We start from the raw sequence: 27,518 nt of genomic DNA on the forward strand, positions 1-27,518 counted from the left end.
CACTTAGTCTATTTATGGGCTTAATGTATACTGTGAAACAAGTAATCTGAACAAAGGTAATAACAAATTAACGATTAATATCTATATTAATGTCAAGGATGCAAATTTGATTGCTATACAAATTGTTATAATTAGCAACACATGTTGACTTTATAAAACCTGGGGCCTTAAATGTACCACTTGCCAGTAAAAGACTGTAAAAGAATATTTGATGTGAGGAATCGTACTTATGTACATTATTCTCAACCATGTGTTTTGACTGATTCAGTGTGTGAAAAGAATCCAGACACTTCACCTCTGAAAAGTGTTAATGTTGAAACTTTAATTAAAAAATTATATTTAAAAAAAAACAGTACAAAAGTCAGATTTGTAAAAATTTTTGGAATAAATTTCTTTTAAAAAAAACATTTTGGCACTTGGGTGACCACAGATTTACTTTCAACTGTACCCTACAAGTCCTACCAGTCGAAAATCCATCCAACACTGATCACACTTCACTTGACAAAGCTACCTACCTCCTAATTCAGAACAAGCTAACAGCTCAGTCATTAGAGTAAAAATGGGACAGCAACCTCCAACGTCTATTTGCAGCAAACTACTAAAGAGAGATAACATAATCTTACTGGATATGATAAATCCGGTTATTGTAATACTCAGCACACTGCTTGTATTGTCAGTGAAATATGGTGATAACATAATGTCTGGTGATCCTCACCTGTAGTGAATATCTGTAGACAGTATATATGTTAAGCATAAAAAGCAGCAGCAACTCAGTACCATCTGATATATAACTGGCTAATGCTTATTGATGCGTTGTATTCATGGCCCATGAATCATGGGGAGTCTAAAAAACAAGAAGTTTATGCAGAGGCACTGAAGGTACCGTGGAAGCCATAAGCCATGTTAATAGGCGCATAGGCTCTTCCTAGCTCTTCAAAAGTCTTGGCATCCAAAATCAGGAGGAAGGTCCCTTTATCCTGGAGAGAAACGATTGATGGCGTTAACACACACAAAACAAATCACACTTCTCTACACACCACCACATAGTGAAAGACTTCACTTAGGTTCAGTACACCAGGTGGAGGTATGCTTGAGAGGTGTGCATGTCTTTAGAATAGCAGCTTTGCTTAAATTCAAGGACCAGAACGCATTGTGTGTACAAAAGAATAATAAAAGGGTCCTCATCCAGTGTTTCAGGGGTAATTAAAACTGATTAGGATTTTAAAATAAACAGACGGGCAAATGAACAATTGACATTTGCTATAGGGGAGATGGACACAATAGCATAATGCTCAGTTTTGATTCAGGCTGCCCAATGTGCTGTCAGGAAGACGGACACTGGGATGTAGTAGAACACCATTTTTGGGAAAGAAAAAAAAAATCTTACGTTACTCAGAAAATCTTTTACTGGCACCATTAATGTAGCCAGCAAGTGCACTTTCTGCCATTAATCTTGAAGGCTTTAGAAAGTTCTGTTTTTAAATTCCAAAAATTCACTCGCGTAAATTCAGCAATGAATATTTATGACTCTGCTCGTCACCCACATGAATATTTATGATAGATCGTGTCCAGCTGATTAAAGAATTTGAAGCGGAAAGGAATCAAGCTTAGGCGGACTTGCAGACATGCTGGTACCTCAAATTCAGGAAACCATAAACCTCTGATAACGTCATGAGACACAACAAGGTTCAGCACATTAGGTAGATGTATTTGCTACGTCTGTGCAGCCGAGACTCTTACCTGTGACGGGGTGAGAACCACCGAGAGGATGACACCATCATCTTCCTCCACAGCATCAGGTGACGGCACAAACACAGGCTCTGAGGGGTAGAAACCCTTCTGGTACCAGACCTGTGGATGATCATTTTCACAAGTGTCAGTGTTTTTTCAATTTAACTCCACATTTTAAAGTTGCTCTTGTTCGCCATCTTAATTTTGCTTCTTCAACTACTGGCTCAGTTCCAGTCTGGCGCGCGCGCGCGCGCACACACACACACACACACACACACACACACACACACACACACACACACACACGAATGCTCCCAGAGCAGCAAATTGCTCACACTGATAATCACAGTTGCTATGGAAGCAGTCAGGATGTAGTTAATTTTTCCCAATGTTACTTCTACATTTTTGGCCAAGTTACGTTTAACAAGAGTAATGGTTTAATATTTCACGTGTAGTTCATCTGAGGCATCGTTTTGCCTAGTTTTAAATATTTTTTACTACATAAAACTTTAACTCTGAAAGATCATGAGCTTTTACTGTGACAGCCCAGATGTAGTTGAATGTATAGACAACTGTCTGCAGCAGTGTAGGAAGACAGTTGATATTAACCAGAAAGAAGCTGCAATAAACCATCCATCCATTCGCTTCCGCTTATCCTTTTCAGGGTCGCGGGGGGCGCTGGAGCCTATCCCAGCTGTCATAGGGCGAGAGGCAGGGTACACCCTGGACAGGTCGCCAGTCTGTCGCAGGGCTAACACTAAACTAAGGGCTAGCAATAAACCAATATACCATTTAAATTATGTTAACTAATAATTTACACAGTATAACAGCAGTGAATGTGATCAAATTCACTAACGCTCTCTCATCGTCTCTCATGTTTAAATGAGGTGGAGCCCTTTGCACAGTATCATACAGACCTTGAATGTCTTGTCCTTCAGGTCCATCTTGAGCAGAGAGTCTCCCACCAGATGTCTGAAGCCACAGCCGTAGAAATAACGGTACGGATGTGTGTTACATCTGGCGTAGTTGATCTGCGGGAACTCCAGGCCACCGTACTCATGGAGGTCTTCTCCGTGGAGATCCTCGTGCTGGCAGAACACCTATTGAAAAAGAGGATGAACTACCACCTAAGGTCAGTCGAGCGTGCGAGCTCTGTGACCATGAGCTTCACCTTTAACTGGACTCATGTTTCTGCAACCTAGTTATGTGAACTCTGATTGCCATACATTTGTTCTAACATACTAGAAATTATGTAAACTTCCATACACACAGGTCAAAAACTACACAAACTGCAAAAATGATAAAAATCACTACAGAAACATCTCTTAAGATAACAGAATAGATTTTGTGCTGATGTTACCCATCAGTCTAAATATCCCAAATTCACTAATCAGTAGTTTTACAAATGTAGCGGTTACTTTTAAGCAGGCTTTTCTAATTTTATGAAAAGCCTTTTTTATGCGTTTCAACCCCCTCCCAAAAACCTAGTACTCATTTTGTTAACTTAATTTTCTGCATCTGTTCATACCGTAGTGTGGCGTTAACATTTCTACTCAAGGGAACGCTTTACTTCTGCCACTTAGATTAATTTCAAAATAAGAAGCTTAATATTTTCACTGCCTGCTTGTTGACTTGTACAACACTGTATGAGTTGTCAAGACAACTCATTTCTGGTTACTGCCTCCAGCATGTGTGCTACAGGTGAACTGTAAATGAAGGCATGAGCAAGAAGTCAACTCACCTTGTCGTCACCGATTTTGACACACGATGCATTGCTGCAGGGTCGAGTGTTCAGGTTCTGGTCTTTTGGGGTTTCATTGGTCACATGCAGTGGCAGAACAAAACGCCGAGGGAAAACCCTGCACAAGGTGTTGTACACCTGAGAGGGACAATATTTGCACATTTTAGATATTTGGTTAATTCAAATCTGAACAGACTGAAATCCATAAAGCTAACACTGAATAGCTTTCTCACTAAATTATTTAGTAAATTAGCAAAGCCGATGACTCTGCAATAGTCGGCCTCATCACTGATGGGGACGACAAGGAGTACAGAGGTCTGACCCAAGACTTTGTGGACTGGTGCCAGCTGAACTACCTCCAGATCAACGCCAGTAAAACCAAGGAACTGGTGGTAGACTTCCGCAGGCACAAGCATTCTCCACTGCAACCACTGAACATCCAAGGTATGGACATTGAGGCTGTGGACAGCTACAGGTACCTTGGTGTTCATCTGAACAATAGACTGGACTGGACTCATAACTCAGACGCCCTCTACAGGAAAGGGCAGAGCAGGCTGTACCTGCTGCGGAGACTCAGGTCGTTTGGGGTGGAGGGCCCACTCCTGAAGACCTTCTATGACTCTGTGGTGGCTTCTGCTATCTTTTATGGTGTGGTCTGCTGGGGCGGCAGCATCTCTGCTGGGGACAGGAAGAGACTGAACAGGGTGATCCGAAGGGCCAGCTCTGTTCTAGGATGCCCTCTGGACCCAGTGGAGGTGGTGAGTGACAGGAGAACGGCGGCTAAGCTGTCATCCCTGTTGGACAACATCTCCCACCCCATGCAGCAGACTGTGACAGCACTGAGCAGCTCCTTCAGTGGGAGACTGCGGCACCCACGGTGTGGGACGGAGAGATTTCGCAGGTCTTTCCTCCCCACTGCTGTCAGACTCCATAATAAAGACTTTAACTGATCAAGCACACACATCCATACATATGCAATAATACCAAGTGCAATAATCCTTTCTGTCATCGTTGTATTTTTACTCAGTTGTATATAGTATTTGTATTTGTATTCTATTTTTATCTTATTGTATATTTATTTTATTCTACTGTATATAGTATTTTATTTTATTCTATTCTGTACAGTTGTGTACTGTATTTATTCTTATTGTATTCTAATTTTTGCCTCATAACTTTTGCACTGTCCACTTCCTGCTGTGACAAAACAAATTTCCCACGTGTGGGACTAATAAAGGTTATCTTATCTTATCTTAAAGCCAATATTGTCTTCCCCGGTTATAAATATTTATTATGCCAAAACTTAAGTACAGTGAAAAAAAAAAAAAAATCTGTTTTTCTTGCTACATTTATTTTGTAACAATGTGTTCATGCAATTATACTGACCTCATCCAGCGCGTCTCCTGATTTACGCAAGTTCTGGATGAGGTAGTTGTTGATGGCTTGGCCGTCGTCGGAGCAACACATATCGAGCATCAAGAATCCATCCTCCTCAAAGGCGTTGATTTGATGGAAGGTGGAGAAGGCTTTGGTGTGGTACTTCACTGAGCTGACCTGCGGTACAGCGTATACAGTTACAGAATTTCTGTCAAGTACTTCATTTCGCTGTAAACTACAAGGACACTCTCCTTTAAGGACAGTACTCCTCAACATCACCATCACTTATTCAGAAGACAAATTATGTTAAAAACTTTAAAATAAAATCAACATGGAGTAATAAAAGCTTAATATGTACACACAACATGCTTATTACATCTGTTACATTACATTCTGAATCACCTAGTTTTCTCTGTGTAGCCCTTTAAATGGGGCCACTCTAGGGAGTTTTCCTACTGCAATGTCATTGCAAATTTGTGGCGCTAAGCAGAGATGAACATTTTCAGCCTAGGTGGCCCCCTAATGGCCTGGAGTGGAATTCAACCAATGTTTCAAATCCACACCCAATTTAAACGGATTCTGTCTTTGCCTCTTTTTACATTTACATTACATGCAGGCTTGCTAGTTCTTGCATAATCAATCAACAGGAACATCAGTTGTTATTGTATATAAATATAATATTGAAGTGCAGTTAAAAAAATATATTAACAGTCGCATCCAGTGGCGGTCCTAGCCTGTTTGGTGCCCTGGGCGAACACTCCCTCTGTAACATAAGGTATTGTTTTAGTCTGTTACTGTTCCTACTTTTACCATTTCTTCTTGGAGCAACTGTAACGGGGATTAGGGATTAATAAATGGCCTGTATTTGTATAGCGCTTTACTAGTCCCTAAGGACCCCAAAGCGCTTTACACATTCAGGCATCAACCCATTCATGCACTGGTGATGGCAAGCTACATTGTAGCCACAGCTGCCCTGGGGCGCACTGACAGAGGCCCACCTACTGGTGGTGGTCTGACCACCACCAGTAGACAACAGGTGAAGTGTCTTGCCCAAGGACACAACGACCAAGACTGTCCAAGCCGGGGCTCGAACCAGCAACCGATTACAAGGCGAACTCCAAACTCTTGAGCCACGATCACCCACATAATAAAGTATTCTGATTCTGATTGTTTCAGGATGACCTGCCATTATCCAATGACACATCTGCTTACCTGTATCTTTTGCTCGTTTCTCCTCCTCTTCTTTTCTCTTTTTTCTAAACTGAGGACCTGATGGCTTTGAACTTTTCTTTTCCATCTTCCAGTGGTTTTAATTTTGCACTCCAGTATGAACACCTATCCCTCAACCCAAGGATCACCACAACATGATCTAACACACCTACACCTTAGTTCACAGATTCACTTTGTCTAGGGTGCATTTCTGAGATTTCTGAGACAACCCAGGATTCAAATCAAGAATACATAATGGACTTGGATTTACAACATTATGAATGAAATGTGCTCTATTTGGCCCCCCTCCCCTTTCAATGGGTTGTGTGTGAGACTTTAAATCATCAAACTGTAAATTTTAAATTGTTATTGATCCCTTTATCCCTGGTCCTAAAGGGTATGTTTATTTTCTTACTCTTCTTGTATATATTGTTTGTTTACTTGCACTGCTGTAACTGGAGCCTCGTCGTCTCGTCTCTGGACTGTATGCGGAGATGACAATAAAGTTTACTTTGACTTCAGCAGCGAGCAGGCGCACCGAGGGCTCTCGCCTCACTTTTCGTGTATAGAATTTCAAAAAAACATCGGTGCAAATTATAAGTCTGTATCATAATGTCTGGTGTTTTCGTCTTTGTTGGTTTGTTTTTATTTTGTTTTATTTTGCGAGTTGGTTATTAGATGCTGCTCCAGCCGGTCAGAGAATCCCCCGCCGCCCCGCCCTCTCCTCCCTGCGCCGCAAGCAGCAGGTGCACCTCGCAAACGGAGGGCGCCCTTACTCCCAGCAAATGGGCGATAGAAAACCGATCGGTGCCTATGCCATTCCCAATATGCGCTTGCTGACGTCGGGGCAGCATGAGTACGAGCATTTTCTTTTTTTTTTTTTTGCCGATGCCCGTGATGCCGCCCCCCACCATGATGCCGCCCCGGGCAACCGCCCGTGTCGCCTGTATCTAAAACCGCTACTGATCGCATCTCACCTCGCCTGTGTGCTTGTTCACGAGGTGGAAGACTGTCTCCTGTTTGGGATCCCAGTAGATTCCATCACTCAGAGCCTTCCCTCTTAATTTACATGTGACTATCTTCAGCAGGTCCATCTTGACTGGCTGCTCGATGAACACCACGTAGTTCTCAGACATGGCTGGAAGCAGGAAGAAAAAGATTACCAAGCTTTGCAGATGAGGGTAGCAAATGGAAAAAAAAAACAAGCATAATGAGTGGTACCCTGGTGTGCTGCCTTACCAAAGCTGTGGTAGTAGGAGGGATGGGACTTGTTTGCAGGCACAATAGAACAGAGGATTTTGGCTCCTTGCAGAGTGTCTTCGCTTTCCGTCTTCTCAGGAGGTACTCTGATGATATTGTAGAGGACTCCTGGAAGGAGAAGTGTTTTACAAAAAATTGTTCCATCCATTTTCCATCCATCCTCTTCAGCTTATCTAATTCAGAGTTGCTGAGGAAGGGGGAGCTGGAGCCTATCCCAACTGTCATGTGTGAGAGGCAGGGTACGCCCTGTACCGTTTGCCAGTCTGTTGCAAGGATAACAGAGACAGACAACTAGTGATGTCTATGGCCAATTTAGAATCAACCTAATTAACCCAACCCAGTTAATCTAATGTGCATGTCTGTGGACTCTGGGAGGAAGCTGGAATGCCTGGAGAGGCAGAGATGACGCACTTTCCACAGAAAGACCTAAGTCGGCCAGTGGATTTGAATCCAGACACTTGCTGTGATTTGACACTGCTAACTGCTGCACCTCCTTTCTTCCAACAAAGTACAGTTCATTTCTTTTTTTCTAAATCAAGATAAAAAATAAAAATAAATAAATAAATTTTAAAAAGCCATGTAACTGTGCAGACTTTAGTGTGGATACTTGACTCAAGGAACAAACCTCTTCTTCCATAGGAGTTGCCCATGTTGTAGGTGGTACCATCTGGATCATAGTGGGGGTGAGCAGTGGCTCCATTTACTGCAATGAACTTACTCCAGTCCACCTGCAAAACAACAGAATGATAAGGATGTATACTATGTTTATACCAGACTACACAATGACAAAGAAATGCGTTTACTGCACATAACAAATGACATTACCTTCTCTAAAGTTTCTAGGGTCTCTGGGTTCACTCTGTGCATGAAGTTTGTCTCTGTGCTGACATAGTAGTCCCCTTTGTATTTCACAAAGCTCACACTTGCATTGTCTGTGGGTTCTGTAGCAAAGACAAATAAAGGATGGCATGTTTTTTTAGGACTGAAAGCTTTTCTCCTTTTAAAGAAATTGGTCTGCTATACGATTTACAGTTTGTAGTTATACTGGAGGGTCCAGTGGGAATGTAAAACATTTTATGCTCCCCCTGGTTCCCCACTGTAAACTTGGGTATATACAGAACACTTAAGAAGCTCCATCCCAGGAGGATTTAGCAAAGCAAAGTTATAAACTTGATTTTATCTCTAGCTGTCGTGGCTCTTCTGCTTTTTTAAATTAACTGCAGCAGAAAACCTGCTTTTTGATCCATTATGCACATATACTTCATCCCACTGTCTTATTTACTCACCAAACTTCTCAAAGCGAGAAAGGAATCGCTGGAAGAAGTTTTTACAGGGGTCGGGCATGGCAAGCGTGCCAAACTCAGACATTATGATCCGGTCCCGCTCGCTGTTCTTTTTGAAGGTATCGCTCTGCAGGAACCGACTCATGTACGTCACCTCACCTCTCTCAATCTTGAACTGGTGCAGCATGGCCATCCCATCAAACCAATGGTTGTAGCTGTCATGAAACACAGATGTTAAGGCTCGACTCCATTGTTATAGAAATGTTCATTTTGTGCTTTGCAGCAGGTCTTTATAACTCACTGTGTTTCTCCAAACTCAAACTTCCCAGGGCCATTGCGGAGGAGTTTGCCATTGATCCAGGAGGGAATGGTTCCCTCTAATTTGGTAGCTACTGGCTCAGGGGTCTCTTCAACAGAGCGGACCAGGGCAGCAATTGTCTCCAGCCCCTTCAGTACCTTGCCATTGTGGGCATTTTTTGCCTGATCTGAACCCAAATGAAAGAATGGACAGAAATTACCTTTCTTTAGTGCAACTTTTGCTTTACACTTCTTACAGTTGGACAATATTTCCCTTTTACTTAGTAACTGCTGTAAACAAAATTTCTGGCAACCCAAGTATAAACTTTACTTTACTGGCAGTTCTGCATGCAGCTCAATAAATTAAGAAAAAATAAGGAATGAAAACAAGCACTCAGGGTCTGTGCCACATTAGAGCTCTTTAGTTGCCCAAGCTTTGCTTCTGAGCAGAGTTTAAACACATTTGGCTTGGTAAGTTTTACGTAACACTGTTTGTCCTTCTGTCAGCATCTCGGGGATATAAAAAAATAAAAATAAAATAAACGACTCCCCAACTTTCACCTTGATTAAGAAACATTTAAAACCTGCCATTACTTTTTCAAGTGTGCATTTACTTGTCTTTAAAAGGTCGTTCATTTAAGTGTCACAGCTACTAAAACATAAAATATAAAGTATAAAATAACAGTGACATTGAAATCTGCTGTTCTAGTTTAGGGTGGTCCTTTGTTTCAGAAAAGCTACAATAAACAGCTCAGTGCCCTGCTGAGATCTTTAGGGAGAACCCCGTTTAACCACCGCTTCAGATCCTCAGTGAAAAAGTCACCAACTGCTTCTCTGACTCCAGTGTTAAAGACGCATGACTTAAATTATTCACAACAGTCAGCTGTACTGTTACCATCCACCCCTGCCACTACTGACAGGGAAGGGCTTCATTTTTACAAAAGCAAAAGCACATGATTGTTTAAACAACAGTATATTCTGGAGATCCACTCAGAGAAATTACAATGTACAAAAGTTTCATTTCTGGAGTTTGAGACAATGACAAACATGTCGCTTTAAGCTTGTTTATCCAAATACACCCAGTGCTGTACTACTGGGTGACAAATTAAAGAAAAACCTTGAATAAATCGGTGTTGAAACGATTAGTTTGATGTGGAGGGAAATTTTCTGCTATAAGTTATGGCTAATTATATTTGGCCTACAGCAGACGGGCTGTTACAAAATCCCCATAAACGTGGCGGTTGTGCTGTAAACAGCTAAGCAGCAGATATCCAAGTCTCCGATTACAGCCTCAGTTCTACTCTGTTTTCTGGTAGTGCAATGCCTGCCGAGTTTTTCATATCCACCGGCCTGTGAAATTAAATCCACACATGCCAACGTGAGGCTTAAAGAACACTCTGTACTGATATTACTCTACATACAGTCACAACCGCCCATCACCGCGCTCAACAGTCCAGCTGATTTATAGAGATGCAAATATGATAAATGCGATTTCATCAAGTGCGCTTCAAATGCTCGTGGCTTGTAAAACGTGCAGCTTCCTGTAAGTTATGAAACCAGCAGCGCATCGTTCTGTGCAATCTGAACTGTATTACTGTACAGTATTCACAACAAGGAGGAAGCTTACCTGCACGCTCGAGCTTCACAGATGACATGACAGCTGGTGGATGCAGTTCCTGATTTCTATATCCGTGTCCTGCTAGACCACAGAAACCCACTAGTGTGCGTGGAGCTGCGACAGCCGCCTGCAGCGATAAACTGCGTTATGTAAGCTATAAGAGAGAGAGAGAGAGAGAGTGAAAGAGAGAGGGAGAGTGAAAGAGAGAGGGAGAGAGTCACTTGTGCCTGCCTGGGCTTGCAGTCACACACGGTGCTAACAAAACAGAGGTTATGAAATAAGGTAGGCAGAAAAAAAAAGAATAAACATTTACAACAGCAGCTACATACAGGCCTATACAATCATAAGCTACACCTGCTTTAAACCACGTGGTGTGCTAACAGGTGATTTTCCAGGTTTCTATGTTGTATGTCTAACATCTTTGCTTAGGGGCCATGTGACACATCAAACTTATTGGTAATGTCACAAGAAAAACAATGGTGTGCTTGGTTTCAACGTAACTTTATTCTTTCATGAGTTATTTACAAGTTTCTGACCACTGACCACAGTGTTCAATGTGCTGCCCATTGTGTTGGATTGTCAATGCAACCCTCTTCTCCCACTCCCACTCTATAAATGTGTTTCTAAGGCCACAAGAAGCAGAACAAAGGCAAGGAAAGTCTGAGAATCAAATACACAGGAAGGTGATTAGGAAAGTGGAGACAGCTGAGGACACAGCGGGGACAAATCAAGAGTAAGAGAGGGGGAAGCAAAACTGAACATAGTGCACAAAAGACAGGAGCTACTAAAATAAAACAAGAGGCAGAGACAAAGACAAAGCTGACATAAAGAAAAGTAAACAAACAGACATGACTGACTTTACAGGGAGACACTAAAGGACGACACATGGGAAAGAGTTAAAGGAAACAGGAAGGGAAATCACTAAATATTGCACAACCAAGATATGAGTAGAAGAGAGATAAATGTCTTAGTACTTTTTAGGAGCACTTTAGACAACTTATTTACCTCCAAATGTTTTTAGCAGCAAGCAACTGACAAACTATGGCAGTAGCATCTATGCTAATGCAATTTATCTTAACTGTTCTCCAAGTTAAGGTTTGCCTCTACTCATTCAAAACATAGTGTAGGTGTAATAGAATATCGTTGGCAATTGAGGATAATAAACATAAAACAAGACCACTCAGAGAGCGCAACTCCCCCTGAAGGTCAAGGGCTAAGGACTAAAGCCTTGATGTTTTTATTACATAAAAATTCTGTTTTAAGGAGCTCAGACAAAGAAAGTGCTTACTGCATCACCCCCCCCCCCCCAATGTCTCCCATGACTAATATATTGCTTTAATATACACCAATAAGAACAATATAGAATATATGAATCAGGACTCCAAAACTTTACTTTACAGTTATGGGTTGCCGATCACTTTATTCCTACATTTATGTGTATCTATAACATTATATATATAGTTTTTGGTCAACTTGTAAAACAGATCACTCTCATTACTCTGCAGAAAACACTGGTGAAAACACAGAAGTACGCAATTAAATCAAGAAGAAATGTAGAGATAATAAATTTAAAATATTTAAGTGTGCAGAACTGTAAAAATGGAGTAAAGGAATTTAACTTATGCTAATTCAGCTACTAGCGCTTAAATGTGTATCATTTGTATGCTTGTTTTGTGTCTGTTCATTTATTTATGGTCACATAGTTTTATTCTCTAAAATCTGCATACTTATCGCTAGCATTTGTTTTCAGCTGCACATAGATGACTGTATTGCTCTTTAACTGTCTCAAGTAGACAACCAGCAGCCAGAGAGCTGTCCATATGGGCTCTGTGCGTCTATCCAGATAATCTTTGTTGGAGGATTAAGACCGGAGCAGGAAGACATTCAACACGACCTGCATTTGTCCAAAGAGAGTCCTTTAACCTTTCAGGTAATGTGTGTTTTTCTGCTTCATAGCCTAAACTAATAGAAATCCACTGTCAGTAGGCTACGGGCTAGCTGCATATAATAGGTGAGCTTCACTGACCTCTGCTCTGACCTCAGCTGCTGCTAGCCCACAGTACTTTTGTAAACACGCTCTGGATTTCTCTCGAGGTTTGACTGTTATGCAAAATATAGAAAGCAGAAAAAAGTTCAACAACAGGCAATACTCGCTGTCCATTAAAGTTTATATCAATTTACTGTTGACATGGAAGAAAGTCCTCTGACATGATACTGTAACAGATGGTGCATTCAAGCGTAATTACATTGTCACGGGGCAGTTAATGGAGTAGAACATTATACTCCATACAAACAACATAATAGGTTTATAGCTGTCATATGGACCTTTTGCTTCCAAATGACTTCGGACGTTATCTGATCATTTTTTATTATTCTCATGAAGGCAGTAAATATAAAACAGTCTCTCAGTAGAAGGGATTTTGCTGGAACTGTAATTTTGTTGGGTCAGTGTTTTGAATCCAGTACAGCACTGCAAGCCATCTAAATTTTAACATGTATAATGGTCAGTTGAATTAAATCACACGTCCTCCAAATTCTGTGGGCCATTTACAGTAAACGCAACACAACTTCTGCCTATGTCATATCAGGTGTGGTGTTTTATTAATTTTCTATAAAAACACAAAGAAAAACATCACCTTAAAAAAATGCTAAATTATTGTTCTAATTCCCTGCATATTCCGGTTTTACCGTTTTAATTATGAGGATTTAGATGCTTATCTCTGTGGAGGCTTCCTAGTTCTTTTCTTTTTTCTCTTTTTGGATTTTAATTTACAAAAAAAGTCTCAAATGAAAAAAGGAAATTTGTAAAATAAAACTTGAGGGAAATAGATTACATTATAATGCATATATTTGTTAATGGAAGGCCTATAAAGGGATATGCAAAAGCCCCATCATAGACACAAACACTGTGTAAACATAGATCTGAGTGAGAGTTGTAGCTGGCTGGCTTTATCATGTGAGAATTGAAGCCATTAAACCAGGGATGGGGAACTCCAGGCCTTAAATGCTGGTGTCCTGCAGGTTTTAGATCTCACCCTGGGTCAACACACCTGAATCAAATGATTAAATGGCCTGTATTTATATAGCGCTTTACTAGTCCCTAAGGACCCCAAAGCGCTTTACATATCCAGTCATCCACCCATTCACGCACACATTCACACACTGGTGATGGCAGCTACATTGTAGCCACAGCCACCCTGGGGCGCACTGACAGAGGCGAGGCTGCCAAACATTAGCGCCACTGGGCCCTCTGATCACCACCAGTAGGCAACGGGTGAAGTGTCTTGCCCAAGGACACAACGACCAAGACTGTCCAAGCCGGGGCTCGAACCGGCAACCTTCCGATTACAAGGCGAACTGCCAACTCTTGAGCCACGATCGCCCACGATTAGTTCATTGGCAACCCTCTGGAGAATTTAAAGACATGTTGAGGAAGTAATTTAGCCATTTAAATCAGCTGTGTTGGATCGAGGACACATCTAAAACCTGCAGGACTTCGGCCCTTAACGCCTGGAGTTCCCCCGCCCCTGCATTAAACAGTTACCGGTATACTGAAATTTAGTCATTACTATAATGTTCTTATTGCTTGTTATTTAACAGTATATGCATTTTTTTTTTCAACAGGACAAATCCCCACTGCCGATCATAATGTCTTTATTGGATTTTCTTGGGCAGGGGAAGCTGTTGGGGGTCGGAGTTCTGCTGGTGTGGCTCGTCCTCTTCCACCTTCTTGTTAATGTTTGGCTCCTTTGCGTCTTCACCAGTCTCCTGGTAGTTCTCGGAGGTTGGCTTGGGTCACGGGCTCTGCTGGATGCCAACAGCGTTCTCCACCTGGAGCACTTCTTGCCTCTTGGCAACATTAACCCACCTCAGTATTCACCTGAGCACGAGTGGAGATTGAACCATGAGATCCACAGCGCTGTCCACAAAGCAGTGCGTGACTTTGTGTCCTCGTGGTATCGCACTCTGCTGCCCGAGGTGGAGGGCGAGTTTGAGCGTGCGGTGCGTAATTCGATGCTGGAGTCAGTGATGGAACTGAAGGAGCGTGCCCGGCGAGTGGACAGAAAGGTCATGGTTCAGCGGTTGCTGGAGGTGTACGGGGGTCACCTGCAGAACTACATGACAGTAAGACAGATACAGTCAACACAAAAGGGAAGCATGAGCCTCTGGCAGCTCTACAGTGAAGTAGACACCCCTCATCCAGCTGTGAGCAGCAAAGCTGCTGAGCTCAGCTACTCCAGAGCTCTAGTTCACCTTGTACTACACGTGCTGGTTCCATACCCACAGATGGAAACCAGGACAGGAGGTTACATGGTTACAGAACTTATTACCTGCAACGTGCTGCTACCGCTCATAACCAGGATATCCGATCCTGACTGGCTCAACCAGACCATTGTAGACATACTTACCAGATGCAGAGAACCACACCAGGAAATCAACGTGGATGACCTCCCAGTAGATTCCCTATACAAATGTCAGATCGACCAGGAGTCCTGGGCCACCTGCATGTCACTGTCTTCTTCCGATCAAGCTGGTCTCGCCAGCAAAAGCGCCTCTGACCTTGATGACCTGAATGAGAGCCGGAGCACGACGGAGCAGACTGAGTCCTCACTGAGCAGCATGGTTAGCTTGGCGTCAGCTGGGAAATTTCAAAGCTGCCTCCCAGGTCTGCTCACATCATACAAAGTGAACTGCTGTCCGCTTACATCTGCCCATCACTCCAACTCGTCACAGTCCAAAATAATTTCACTGGACTCGCTAACTCAGTCTGACTCGGATGATGATCTGAAAGGAGGCTTTTGCGAGTGTGGTCCTTCAAACAACTTCTGCAGCATGCTCACTTCTAAAGATGTTGAAGCCTATGGATGCTTCGGTCCACTGAGAAATCTAGGACAGAAGGTGGTGGTGCCGGTGGACTCCCAGTGGCCAGCAGGCATAGCTGAAGAGAAATCTCCAGGTTGCCCTAGAAGAAAGCTTTGTTTACCCTCTTATAACTTGGATTCCCCCAGCAATGCAGTGGCACCTGTGAACATCCAGAATGTCAGAATTGGTGGCACCGTCACCGCAAAAGACCAGCGTGGCACCGGCATACATCCCTATATTCTTTACACTGTAAAGGTACAGTCATGTCACAGCCTGGTACAATGAAGCTGTCTTATGAAATTGGATTATTGATGATTGCATACTGCACCCCTCTTTCTGTTTAACAGTTTCAGACAGCGACCAGTGATGGCAGCGCCACTCCACAGCATGCGGCCTGTCACGCTGTCAATCGCAGATACAGCGAGTTCCTCAACTTGCAGACACGATTAGAGGAGAAGCCTGAAATGAAGAAATTAATCAAGAGTAAGACATCGTCCTCTGCTTTAAGACATCACCAAACCCTAGTAGTCCAAGAAGAGATGCCACGTTTATTTATTTATTGCATTTCAGATGTCAAGGGCCCAAAGAGGATTTTCCCTGATCTCTCATTCAGCAGTCCAGACGGTGAGAAGGTTGAAGTGCGTAAAAGCCAGCTGGATGCCTTCCTAAAAGTAAGCATTGGGATTATAACTTTTGCATTTGCAGGGTTCTGACGTTTGTTCTTGTGGTATAATTTTTATTGTTTTCTAGCAATTAAGCAGCATTCCTGAGATAGCCAACAACGAAGACATGCAGGAGTTCCTAGCTCTCAATTCAGGTGTCTGTACATATTTTGGAAGAAAACCTTTTGCCAAGTCAAGAATTGATAAGGTAGGAACAAGCTAACAGAAAATTAAACCAATAAGTAGTTGCATTTTGTGAAATTTACTCCATTACTCCCCTGCGAGAGTTAAGTAAGAAGTTTTATGCCTTGTTCTTGAGCATGGAGTTGGACCTTTTGTGAAAATGTGTAAAGAAATTCCACATTGTAATACTCAAGAACGCACAAAATAGAGAAGAATAAATACTCAAGAAGCTAATCATGTTCAGAATGAGACAAAAACTGGATGCTTTTTCTTTCTTTTTTCTACAACTTGAATTTAATTATCTCACATATGTTTGATTGATTGAAAGATGATGGAAAATGCTTTGGACACTTTGAAGACAGCTTTCCCACATCCAGAACCCCTCAGCCCAACAGAGGACATTGATGGAGATCCTGATGGAAGAACAATGGACAACAGAAAATACAGGTAAGAGCTCTATCTGCCTGATACCAGTCTTCACACACATTCAAATCTACTTTTCTTCCTTATTATCAATTCGGTGAGTTAATTCTCAGCTTCTTTCATGTTGGATTTAATTCACTTATTTTTGTAACACAGGGATTCCTGTTTTGTGTTCTGTGCTTCAGGAGGCTTTTCCCAAGCAAAATCTCCCCAGCCTTCAATATACCCAACATTCCTGATCTACATCCTAAAGTGACATACTGCTTCAGTGAAGGCAGCACTGTAAGTTATTATTCCTCATGAACTATCAACACAAACATGTTTCAGACTAATGTGGGAGAGCGTTGACATTTTCTTCAGAAATCATTTGCTTATTCTGATTTTCTAGGTCCTCAATGGCATGTCACTGTCCCACCTCGAGAATTTTGTTGGTGAGCAGGAAACACTGTTATGTGGACTGAATGGGAAAGAGAACAAGCAGAGGTGTGAGCAAGATGTGAAGAAGACTTCAGGGAAAACTCACGGCACAGGTTGAGTTTGTCTGAAGTAGATTTATCCACATTGGCAAGATGCACTGACACAGTTTTACCACATGGGTGCAGCAAAACCCAATGTCTGTGGTGGCTTTAGCTGAGCAGTAGACGATTTGCAGCAATAGGGCACAAACACATTTTGGAGACTTTTTGAATCCACATTTAGTAAGAATGTTTTTTTTTACTTGCAGTGGAAAATCTTGACCTCAGCATCTATTAATAGATATTTCTCATTAAAAATTTTTTGGTTGATTGTTTATTAACAACACAAAGGTAACTCCATGTTTTTGCCCACTACCACTAATGGTGTGTTCTGCCTTTACAAGTAGTCAAATATTTTTTTAATTCATTTGTGAAGATTCCCATCCTTGTGCTGAAATAAATGTATAATTAATGTATAATTAATGTATAATTAATGTATAATTAATGGGGGTTTGTGTGTGTGTGTGTGTGTGTGTGTGTGTGTGTGTGTGTGTGTGTGTGTGTGTGTGTGTGTGCATGTGCGTGCTGCAGACACAGCTGTGGCAGATGTCGCTTTGAACATCTTGTGTTTGCTGATGAAGGATCAGTGGAGTTGGCTGTGCACTGAGAACATCCAGAAGGCCATCAGACTGCTCTTCGGGACTTTCATCGAGAGGTAAGAGTTACTTGCACTGTAAGTAAATCAGGAGTGAAGACAAAATCAACAATGACTTATGCCATAAGTCATTGCTAACCCATCCTTCCGCTCAAATGAGCTTGGAATAGTTAAAGGGAGCATTTTGGGAAACCACTACAAGGTAGAGGCTTTCCTTGGAGAAGGGGGCTTTGGTATTGTAGCCAAATGCCGTGATACCAAAACCAACCGAGCTGTGGCTATTAAGGTGAACAAGAACCGCACTGATATTCTGCAACAGGCAAAACTGGAAATTTTCATCCTGGAGCAGCTGAGAAGGTTGGATCCAGATGCCGCCAACATTGTTCAATGGAACGGCTTTTTCCACGACGGAGAGCGGGTTTGCCTGAAATTTGAACTCCTAGACCAATGCCTGTGGGACTACATACGGGACCCGAATAATCGGCGTCTCCCCATAAGCGAAGTCAGGCCAATTTTAGGTCAACTCACAAATGCTCTGTCCCACCTGGGTTCTGTGGGAATAGTGCACGCTGACCTCAAACCTGGAAACATCATGGTTGTAAATCGCTATGAGTCTCCAGTCAAAGTCAGACTTATAGACTTTGGCCTCGCATGTCCTGCGTCTGCAGTGATGCCTGGTGACCGTGTGGGGACAGTTGGTTATAGTGCACCTGAGGTTATGCTTGGCCTTCCTTATAACGAAGCAAGTGACATGTGGTCTCTGGGGCTGGTGGCTGTGGAGCTTGGTACAGGGGTGCCACTCTACCCTGGAAAAAAATATTATGATGTTTTGAAATTCATCATAGAGATTCAGGGTCAGCCGCCAGATCATGTTCTCGATCCTGGCGTGTACACTGAAGACTATTTCACAAAAGACAACTACAACCAACAACGCTGGACATTTAAGACCGCTCAACAATTTAAATACGAGACAGGATATGAATCTTTGGAGACAAGATACATAAAACTGACACGTCTGGATGACCTCGAACAAATAATGCTGTTTAGACGAGGACCAGAAGATGGCCAATGCTTATTTGTCAGCCTAACTAAAGAGATGTTTGCCTTGGATGCACACCAGCGGATAACACCCTCTCAGGTTCTCCGGCATCCCTTTTTCAACCCTGGCCTCTCCAACAGGTTCCCAAGTATCAACACTGAAAAACCATACAGAGTCAATCTCCAGCATGGCATCTTCCACCCTGGACAAAAGTGATAAAAACACAAACTGGGGTTGGAAAAGGATATTAACAGCAAATTACACTGGAAATATTAATTAAGCTGCTCCAATAATTATCACTTTGGCTTTTTTTTAATTTATTTTTTTATTTTCACTCCCCCCACCCCAACCAGTCGCGGCAGATGACTGTCCCTTCCTGAGCCTGGTTCTGTCGAAGGTTTCTTCCTTTTTAAAGGGAGTTTTTCCTTCCCACTGTCGCTAAATGCTTGCTCATAGGGAATCTTCTGATTGCTGGTGTGGCCAAAACTCTAGGGGAAGTAGCAATTCTTGTGAAAATTAAAAAAAAAAAAAAAAAAAGCCTACCAATATTCAAAGCAGAGCAGCGGACACCTTACCATCACATCAGTCCTTTAATCCGACCTAAAACACCATGTTTACAGAAATAAGTTCCATACAAATTGGAAATAAATTGTTGTTTTTGATTGTTTATAAATATATAGTGCTACCCTTCAGCCTCCTAGTAGACATACCTGTGTTATAAATGTGAAACTCCTCCGATTTTCAGAAAAGTTTACCTCTGACCTTGAAGTCAAGGTCACTGAGATTTAAGCTTCACAGAGATTTTCAGTAGATGCAACCATGGTATTGATTTGAAAAATCTACACAATCACAAACTTGGATGTCCACAGCGCCTCGCCATATACCAAAGATTAAGAGGTTTTTTTTTTCTAGGTTTTTATAAAGATTACAGAACACAAATAACAAAAATGCCAACGCTATTGTCATTTTTGACAACGCTATTTTGATGTTGTCTAATGTAGTGCAAAAAAACAAAACAAACCCAAAATTTAGTAAATAAAGTAAATAAGGTATATACTACATAGTATACAACATTTTAGTGGTCCACAATGGGGTCAATGAACAGAATGAAGGAAGTAAGTCTTTTATATGACAATGGTGTGAAAAAGCGTTTTCCTATTTATTTGTATGTTTGTCACACTTAAACATTTCAGATCATCAAACATTTTTTTTCTTTTTTAATGTAAAAAGAAAAATCCTTTAACTGTACAGTTTTCTTGATGTTATGATGCTTCTACCACTGGTTTGTCATTAATATTTTATTGTCTTAGTGTGTTAAAGATTCTAGTTCTTATTCTGGTCAAACTGTGCTTCATTATTTGTTTACAGCACAGCTACAGTTCCAGGTGACTTCAAGTCAAAAGGATACTACATGTCAATGGCCAGCAGCCTGTATTCAGTTTGAATATTGCAGTAAATGTACCTGGATCTGTTTCTATTGGGTTGTGAATTTGGTCTCACTGTTACATCCAACTTTTAGAGTGGGATAAAGACAAAAAGAAACAAGAGAGAATGGATTTGTAGTTAGAAATCCAAAGTTGCTTCTGTTTTGCCCACACACATTGATGATGATTTCACATCGTAAGCAGGTTATCAAATGTGGACAGAATGTTAGCAGTATAATCAAATACTTAATCTTGCTGGCATTACCTTGGCCTCGAGTAACACTGTGACGAATCTTGGAGCCATTTCTGAACAGGATATGTCACTCAACTCACACATTAAACAAATCTCTAGGACTGTTTCACTTCATCTGAGCAATATTGTCAAATTTAGAAACATCCTGTGAGAGTGAGACAGAAAAATGACTTTGAGATTGTTACTTCTAGAGTGGGTTACTGTAAACAGGTAAAATCTCCCTGAAAAACCTTCAGTTCAAAGGCCACAGTGAGAGTGCTAACATATCAGCTTCTCTTGATTTGCTGCCTGTTAAAACCACAACTTAATTCAAAATTCTTCTCTTTGAATAGAAAGTCCTGAATGATCATCATACTGTATGGGTAGAGTTTCTTAAAGTAGAATGGGAGGCTGAGCCTTCGACTATCAGGCTCTTCTCCTGTGGAACCAGCTCCCAGTTAGGGATCAGGAGACTGACACTCTCTCTACCTGGAACACGAAACTTCAACTTGATAAAACTTATACCTCAGGTGACTCTGCTAGAGGACTTTTCTGGTGTTTGTCTACTCTCTGCCATAGTTTGTGTGATGTCCTTTTGGTTGTTCGCAGTCTTTGTACTGTCATTCTGTTATTTACATTCCAGGAAAAAATATTGAATTTTTATTCATTACAATAAATCACAGCAAGGCCTCAACAGTTGGCTATGGGGTCTATTTTGTGAGCAGGTGACATATTTACAGTCATTTATTTTTCCTTCATTCAGCCAGATCTAGAGGGCACAAGGACAGGTTAGTGGTGGTTAGTTGGATTTTAATGGTGCACGATCTTCTCTCCGATTGTCTTTCAGGAGTTTTTTAGCACACACACATAAATGTTATGGGTTTTTGTGCTTTACTTGCTAAACTAAATAACTACTGGACCCACTTTACCACATGGTGTGTGGGAAATGGGCTTTTCCTACCCCTAATGTTATGCTATCATTAAATGGTCATACTGGTCACAACTTTTGGCTTGATATCTGCCTCTGGGACCTCACTTCTGGCTTAAGGTTCATGTTTTGCATTCTCCTGTAATTGCTTAAAGCACGCTTTTTCATGAGCTTGCATTTAATTCCCCATCTGTCTGTTTGACACACTGGCACATGTCCTGAACATGGACGCACTCACTAAAGTATTGAACTGATTTCTGTATCAGATGGTTGGATGTAGGTGTCGCCCACCTTACCAGTGCTCCTTGCTGGGTGATTTACCTACAAGTGCTGCAGGAAGCTGTATGGCCCGGTGGCACTCTGCCTGCTCAACCACAGCCTGAGCGAAGTGCTGCACAAAAGGAGAAAACAAAGGAGCAATGTTTGGACTGCCTGATGCAGCTGCTCCCAGGTGAATAACAGCTGTTCAAATCAGATTACTGCTGTTAAATGCTGCCCTGATTTTCATAGCTTCTGACAGTATGTTTCACTGTTTGTGTCTGAGCAGAGCTCATCACTGACATGCTGGGTAATGAGAAGTACAGACTGAGTTTGGAGACTATGCTGGAGTCTTTGCAGGACCACCAGATAAACAAGTGAGTCAGCAACCAAACAGCAAGCTAACAAGAAACAGAAACTGTATCAGTGCTGGTCTCTGATTATCACTAAACAGTACAACCACAATGTTAATGTTTCAGATAGAACTGCAAACTCCTCTTACCTTTCATATTTATACTATTATATCATCAATCTAAGAATGTCATTTTCCTGATGTCTTTTTCCTACATCTGTGTTTTTCTGCAGGCATCTGCTTTACTGCATCTGTGACCTGCTGCTGGAATTTTTGATCCCCGAGTCGTGTGATGAGAACTTCCAGCATTCTCTGCTACAGAGCTTGACCAAAGACACATATTGAGACAACAATGATCGTCATTAGTTTACAAAAATCTGCCTGCTGAAGCCCAGAACTGATCACCAGACAGACTTGGGTCTGAATAACAGTCACGACTCTCAGCAGCTTGTCTGATAGATAAATGGAATACACAGGTAAACAAATATCTGTCATTCAGTTGTGGCGAGCTCAGTGTACTTATATAATTCCTATCATTATTTCATGATCATTTCAACTTCCCATATGTGTGATAGACTTATCACTTATCCCATTATCATAAAACAAGCTTGAGCTTCCATTTCAGCTTATAAAAAGTTTGCATCCAAGTAAAATACCATGTACTGTATTTGTCCTCCTCCTCCATTTCTTTACTTTTCAAGTTAAATCTGTTAACGTTTCAGACAGTGTCCCACATTATCCCAAACATACCTACTCTTTTGCCCCATTTTTAGTCTTTTGGGGAGTGATAAGATGATTAGGTGATGCATCGTTGGTGGAAGCAGTTCATGGAGATGCAGCTTGTCTTATACTTGTGCAGGATGTGACGTATTCATAAAAGCCTGTAGTCAATGGAGTCCACAGGGTAATGACACAACAAAGCGGCATCAATCACGCAGATTAATGAGAAAAAAGACTGATCCTGGCTTCATATTTATATCATCACGCAAACTGACGTCTGGTTAACATGTCACCCAGTTAAACTCATTTTTTTGGCTCTTGGGCTCTTTTATCTTGATGCATTCATTTATTCTGATGTGGTTGTAAATCGTGCACATTCCTACTTTGGAGCCTGGTAAGTTCACAGCTGGCATGAGTGCATATGTTCATGATATCTACCTGAAGTATGATCTTCAGATGTAGAACTCGACAGATCGCCGGGGCTTGAAAGGAAATGAAGGAGGCTCTTCCAGGATTTTATATAAAGTTTTATTCTGTCTTTTGTCGCCCTTTATCTAATGACTGCTAGAGGTCTCACTGTGCTTCTCAGTGCAATTAGTGCCTTCAGCTGAGCCCTCTGACATCTGTGAGTGAAATCAGCAGTGTGAAGGATTTGCTCAGATGAAAGCTGGGGCTGAACTTCAGACAGGTGTACTGACTGAGTCAATAAATGTTTGAAGTTGAGAGCACTGTTGGGGAATCCCCCTGTCTTCAACACAAAGAGTGAACTTTAGCCGTCACAAAGAGGATTTTGTGCTAGTTTTCTTTGATTACTCCTCTGTGTCAGGTAACTTATTCATATAATCCAGCTCTTCTCACACATTCTTTCACTGTACAAACACTATTTGTGTGAAAGGAGTTAAAAATAGACTGATTTCATAAATAAGTGTGTATAAGTATTGTGTTTTAGTCTTCCCATGATCTTTTGATCCGGAGAGCAGTTAAAAAAATACCAATTTCTTCACAGCCAAATTCCGTGATGAGGGATAAATTAACTGCATGATTTACAAAACCGCTTTATGTTTTGCTTGAATGGTAAATTGAAAAAAAGTAAGGAAAAGCACTCTTTTTATAGAGTGCTTCCATATGGCAACATAATTTTATTAAATATGGATGGCTAATATAGTGTGTGTTTGTGAGTATCTTTATTTCATTGAGGGGAAAAAAAATCTGCATCACTTGGTATCTGCATGCACTCTGTACTTGAACTGAAAGATTTATTATCCGTGTTAAGCACGACAGGGTAACAGGGTCACTGGTGGCTGGTACTCAGACAACTGTCAAGCATCCTTAAATATTCAGTATGGCAGCCTATTGCAAAGAATCTCTGAAACACTGAAATAATTACAATCAGTTCAAAGAGGGTGTTTGTCTGTAAAAAGAAAAAAAAATCTGGCAGTTCTGTCATGGTGATTGACAAAGTCTCAAAAATGCGCACTCTTCCCTGCTCTGCAATTATCTCTTCCAATGTAAAACACTTTTCTATCAATTTAGTGTGTTTCCAGCAGAATAATCCTGTAACACACACAAGGTTTATAAAGCTTTAAGACCACAGTGTGAGCAAAAGTTGTATATTGGATGCGCACAGATCCAACAACAGGGGAGTTGTTCACATATGCTCACATATAAACTGTCAGTCGTCGGGGTGTAAATCCACTCCTATTGTTTCCACTTGCTGGTCAGCAGGACTTCATAAAGTTAATATTAGGAACATTTAGCACATCTCACTTCCTTTCTTATGAGATCATGGTCTGATACTGGTGGGGCCCCACCTCCTGTCTCATGCTTTGGGACTTGTTTGTGACTGGAAACCAGGGGGGATTAAATGCTTAAACTGCACTGCTGGTGGCCACATATGAGTGGGAACAGCTGTATTTTAACCACAAATTGCTTAGTGCAACAAATACCCACGGAAGTTCACAACTTAGATCCATTACAGGAATTGCTGAATCATTCCAAATAAGCATTATTATTCATTTAAAGTATATTGTAAAATATTGTGATTTTATCTGATAAAAATCATCCCCCCACCCTTAGAGTTTTTTAATTTTTAGTGAAAACAGTGAAATTTGTTGTGCACAGTTGTAGGCTTCCTTGGGGTGACTGGTAAAATCTTCATTAGATGTTCCTCAGGTCAATGTGTCCAATGCTTTGGTTAATGAAACTGTGAGGAACATGGCGAGTGAAGGCCAGTATGCTCTGATCCAACAGATGAGCTACTGTTACACAAATTGCTGAAAAAGTTCATTCTGGTTGTGGTAGACATTATCAGAATACACACTGCACTTTGTTGGGTATGAGGTTGCATAGGGATAATAATGTACACTTTTATTGATCCCCGTGGGGAAATTCTTCTCTGCATTTAACCCATTCACTCAGTGAAGCAGTGGGCAGCCACTAGTGCAGCGCCCGGGGAGCAGCGTGTGGGGATGGTACCTTGCTCAGGGGTACCTCAGGGTAGCTGTTCAGGGGATTCGAACCCCTGACCTTCCGATCATGGGGCAACCGCTTTTACCTACTGAGCTATCACTGCCCCTCTGGATCTGGACCACAGAGAAATGGAAGTTGTCCTACTGGAAAAGCTTGGGTCACCTGGATGTTACTTTGATACATACCATCTACCTAAACGTTGTTAGAGACCATGTGCATCCTTTCATGGAAGCTGAATTCCCTGACAGCTGTAGCCTCTTCCAGCAGGATGAATATGCCCTGTCACAAAGACAAAAGAAGCACAACAACCTGAAGTGTTGACCAAATTCCACAGCTCTCAATCCAATCAAATATCTGGGCAATGTGGTGAACAATCAAGTCCAATTCATGGAGGCCCCACAACTTACAGGACTTACAGGATCTGTTGCTAACTTCTTAGTGCCAGATACCACAGCACATGTTCAGGGTCTAGTGAAGTCCATACTTCAATGTTTTAGGCTTGTTTTGATAGCAAAAGAGGGACTGCCACAATATTAGGCACGTGGTCATAATGTCATGATCAGTGTTTGATCGTAAATGTTGTGTAGGACGTCTGTTTTGGCACAATTTAGGCTCATTAGAACCAACTGAGTACAACTTGAATACCACAGCCTACCTGAGTATTGTTGCTGACCATGTCCATCCCTATAAACCACTGTGGTCAATGTCACAAATTTCAAATAATCTCAAAATAGTTTCTTGAACATGACATTGAGTTCACTGTACTCGAGTTGCGTCCACAGTCACCAGATCTCAATCCAATAGAGCACCGTTAGGTAGTGGTGGAGCAGATGATTAACACCATGCACGTGCAGCAGTGTGATAGTATCTTGTCAATATGGACCAAAAGGAATGTTTCAAGGACCTTGTTGAATCTATGCCACGAAAAATTAACAGTTCTGAAGGCAAAAGGAGGTAGAAGCTGGTACCAGCAAGGTGTACCTAAGAAAGAAGCCGTGAGTTTCATATCAGTAACACGATGATAATGACAATAGTATTAAACTAGTTTCATTATAATTCACCATGGTCCCAAACAGCAGATGTTCTTTATGAGTTTGCAATAGTTGTGACATGAGGCATGACCAACCACAGCTAAGAAAGTGTCAGAAAAGCCCAGCAGCTGCTGAAGCATCATGAACTGTCTCAGTTTTACAGTGGAATGTCAGTGTTGTAATGATTAATGTACAGTCTCATGGACATTTGTGCAAACATTCCACATGTAGTGATTATTCACAGCAGGTGAATACGACCAGCTAACAAATGTGTTTCCTGACCTTTAAGCTAATACTTTGTTTTCAAACTCAATCTGTAATTAAAATCAGCATTCTTGTGAAATCTTTGTACACCACTCCTTTTGCCATTTTCCCGTACATCCAATGACGTAAGAATACGTCTTGTATGACACAGAATTTAATCTTTTGGCGTGAGCAAGCCTAACTGCTGATTGTAGTACGTGACCTTGCAATAAAGCCAATCTGGTTCCTGTTAGTGGTGTGTCCTCTGCTGCACAGTGCAGATGTGCAGTGTAGCCTTTAAGGAACTCTTACACCCCACACCCTGCCCTACTTCCATCTACTTAGAAAAAAAAACCCTGTGTTCTCAAAAAGAATTGCATTTGCTATATGACTTTATCCAGTAGCAATTCTACTGCCTGTACTCCACCCCTTTTCTAGTTTATTTGATTATTTGACCAGTAGAAGGAAAGACGTTGCATGGAAGTGGGCATAGTGGTAGGCAACAATGCTGTGAATGCATTTCTGAGACTATAAACTTAAAACAGGCTAAAAAGGAGAAATATGATACGATGGATAAGGGAAAAGTGAAGGGTGATGTTGACCTCATAGTGACCCCAACTTCAAAACAACTGTGTGAGTCAAAGCATTTATCACTGACTTCTGGAAACTGTAACAACTGTTGACTTTAACTGTATAAAGTTTAATCTGGAAGTTCATCAGGAGCAGGTTTATATTTGCCAAAAAGATTATACACCAACCCCATCCATCCGTCCATCCGTCCGTCCGTCCGTCCGTCCATCCATCCATCCATCCATCCATCCAGGGCTAGGTTAAAGCTTTTGAGAGGTGCTTTTGTATCCATGATTCCTTCTGTCCAGCCTGTATAGCAATAGTGGTTCAGCCCATTTTAAAATAATTGCTACCCCTTATATTCAGTCAGTGTCAGCCTGCCCCCCTGTTAAAGTTAACATTTTCTAATGAGCTGCGTGCTTTTCTGCTACTTCCCTTTGCTTCCTATATTGACTTTTTCTTTCTTTGAGTCCTGAATCTAAGCTCTTTTACTTAGAG

General features: G+C 41.5%; 2 protein-coding genes across 2 annotated transcripts; one reads left to right on the forward strand and one right to left on the reverse strand.

Moving 5' to 3' along the window:
- Positions 1–334: 334 nt before the first annotated feature.
- On the reverse strand, positions 335–10,641 carry LOC146624057 (carotenoid-cleaving dioxygenase, mitochondrial-like). Its single transcript, XM_085364444.1, has 12 exons — positions 10,523–10,641; positions 8,900–9,083; positions 8,602–8,813; positions 8,141–8,256; positions 7,941–8,043; positions 7,295–7,423; positions 7,033–7,193; positions 4,856–5,023; positions 3,473–3,610; positions 2,649–2,831; positions 1,741–1,851; positions 335–977 (listed from the first exon to the last, which is right to left on the reverse strand). Exons 1-12 carry the CDS (start codon positions 10,548–10,550, stop codon positions 861–863), a joined length of 1,650 nt encoding a protein of 549 aa, XP_085220570.1. The 5' UTR covers positions 10,551–10,641; the 3' UTR covers positions 335–860.
- On the forward strand, positions 2,700–22,440 carry LOC146624058 (sorting nexin-19-like). Its single transcript, XM_085364443.1, has 13 exons — positions 2,700–2,863; positions 12,307–12,443; positions 14,138–15,631; positions 15,724–15,859; positions 15,947–16,047; positions 16,127–16,246; positions 16,550–16,668; positions 16,830–16,926; positions 17,033–17,174; positions 17,691–17,814; positions 21,644–21,828; positions 21,925–22,012; positions 22,221–22,440. The coding sequence occupies exons 3-13, from the start codon at positions 14,162–14,164 to the stop codon at positions 22,330–22,332; spliced, it is 2,694 nt and encodes an 897-aa protein (XP_085220569.1). The 5' UTR covers positions 2,700–2,863; positions 12,307–12,443; positions 14,138–14,161; the 3' UTR covers positions 22,333–22,440.
- The last annotated feature ends 5,078 nt before the right edge of the window (positions 22,441–27,518 follow it).

This window comes from Diplotaxodon limnothrissa, linkage group LG10 (assembly GCF_057381915.1).
Source record: "Diplotaxodon limnothrissa isolate DT_005_m linkage group LG10, D_limnothrissa_male_GT1.1, whole genome shotgun sequence".
NCBI lineage: Eukaryota > Metazoa > Chordata > Actinopteri > Cichliformes > Cichlidae > Diplotaxodon > Diplotaxodon limnothrissa.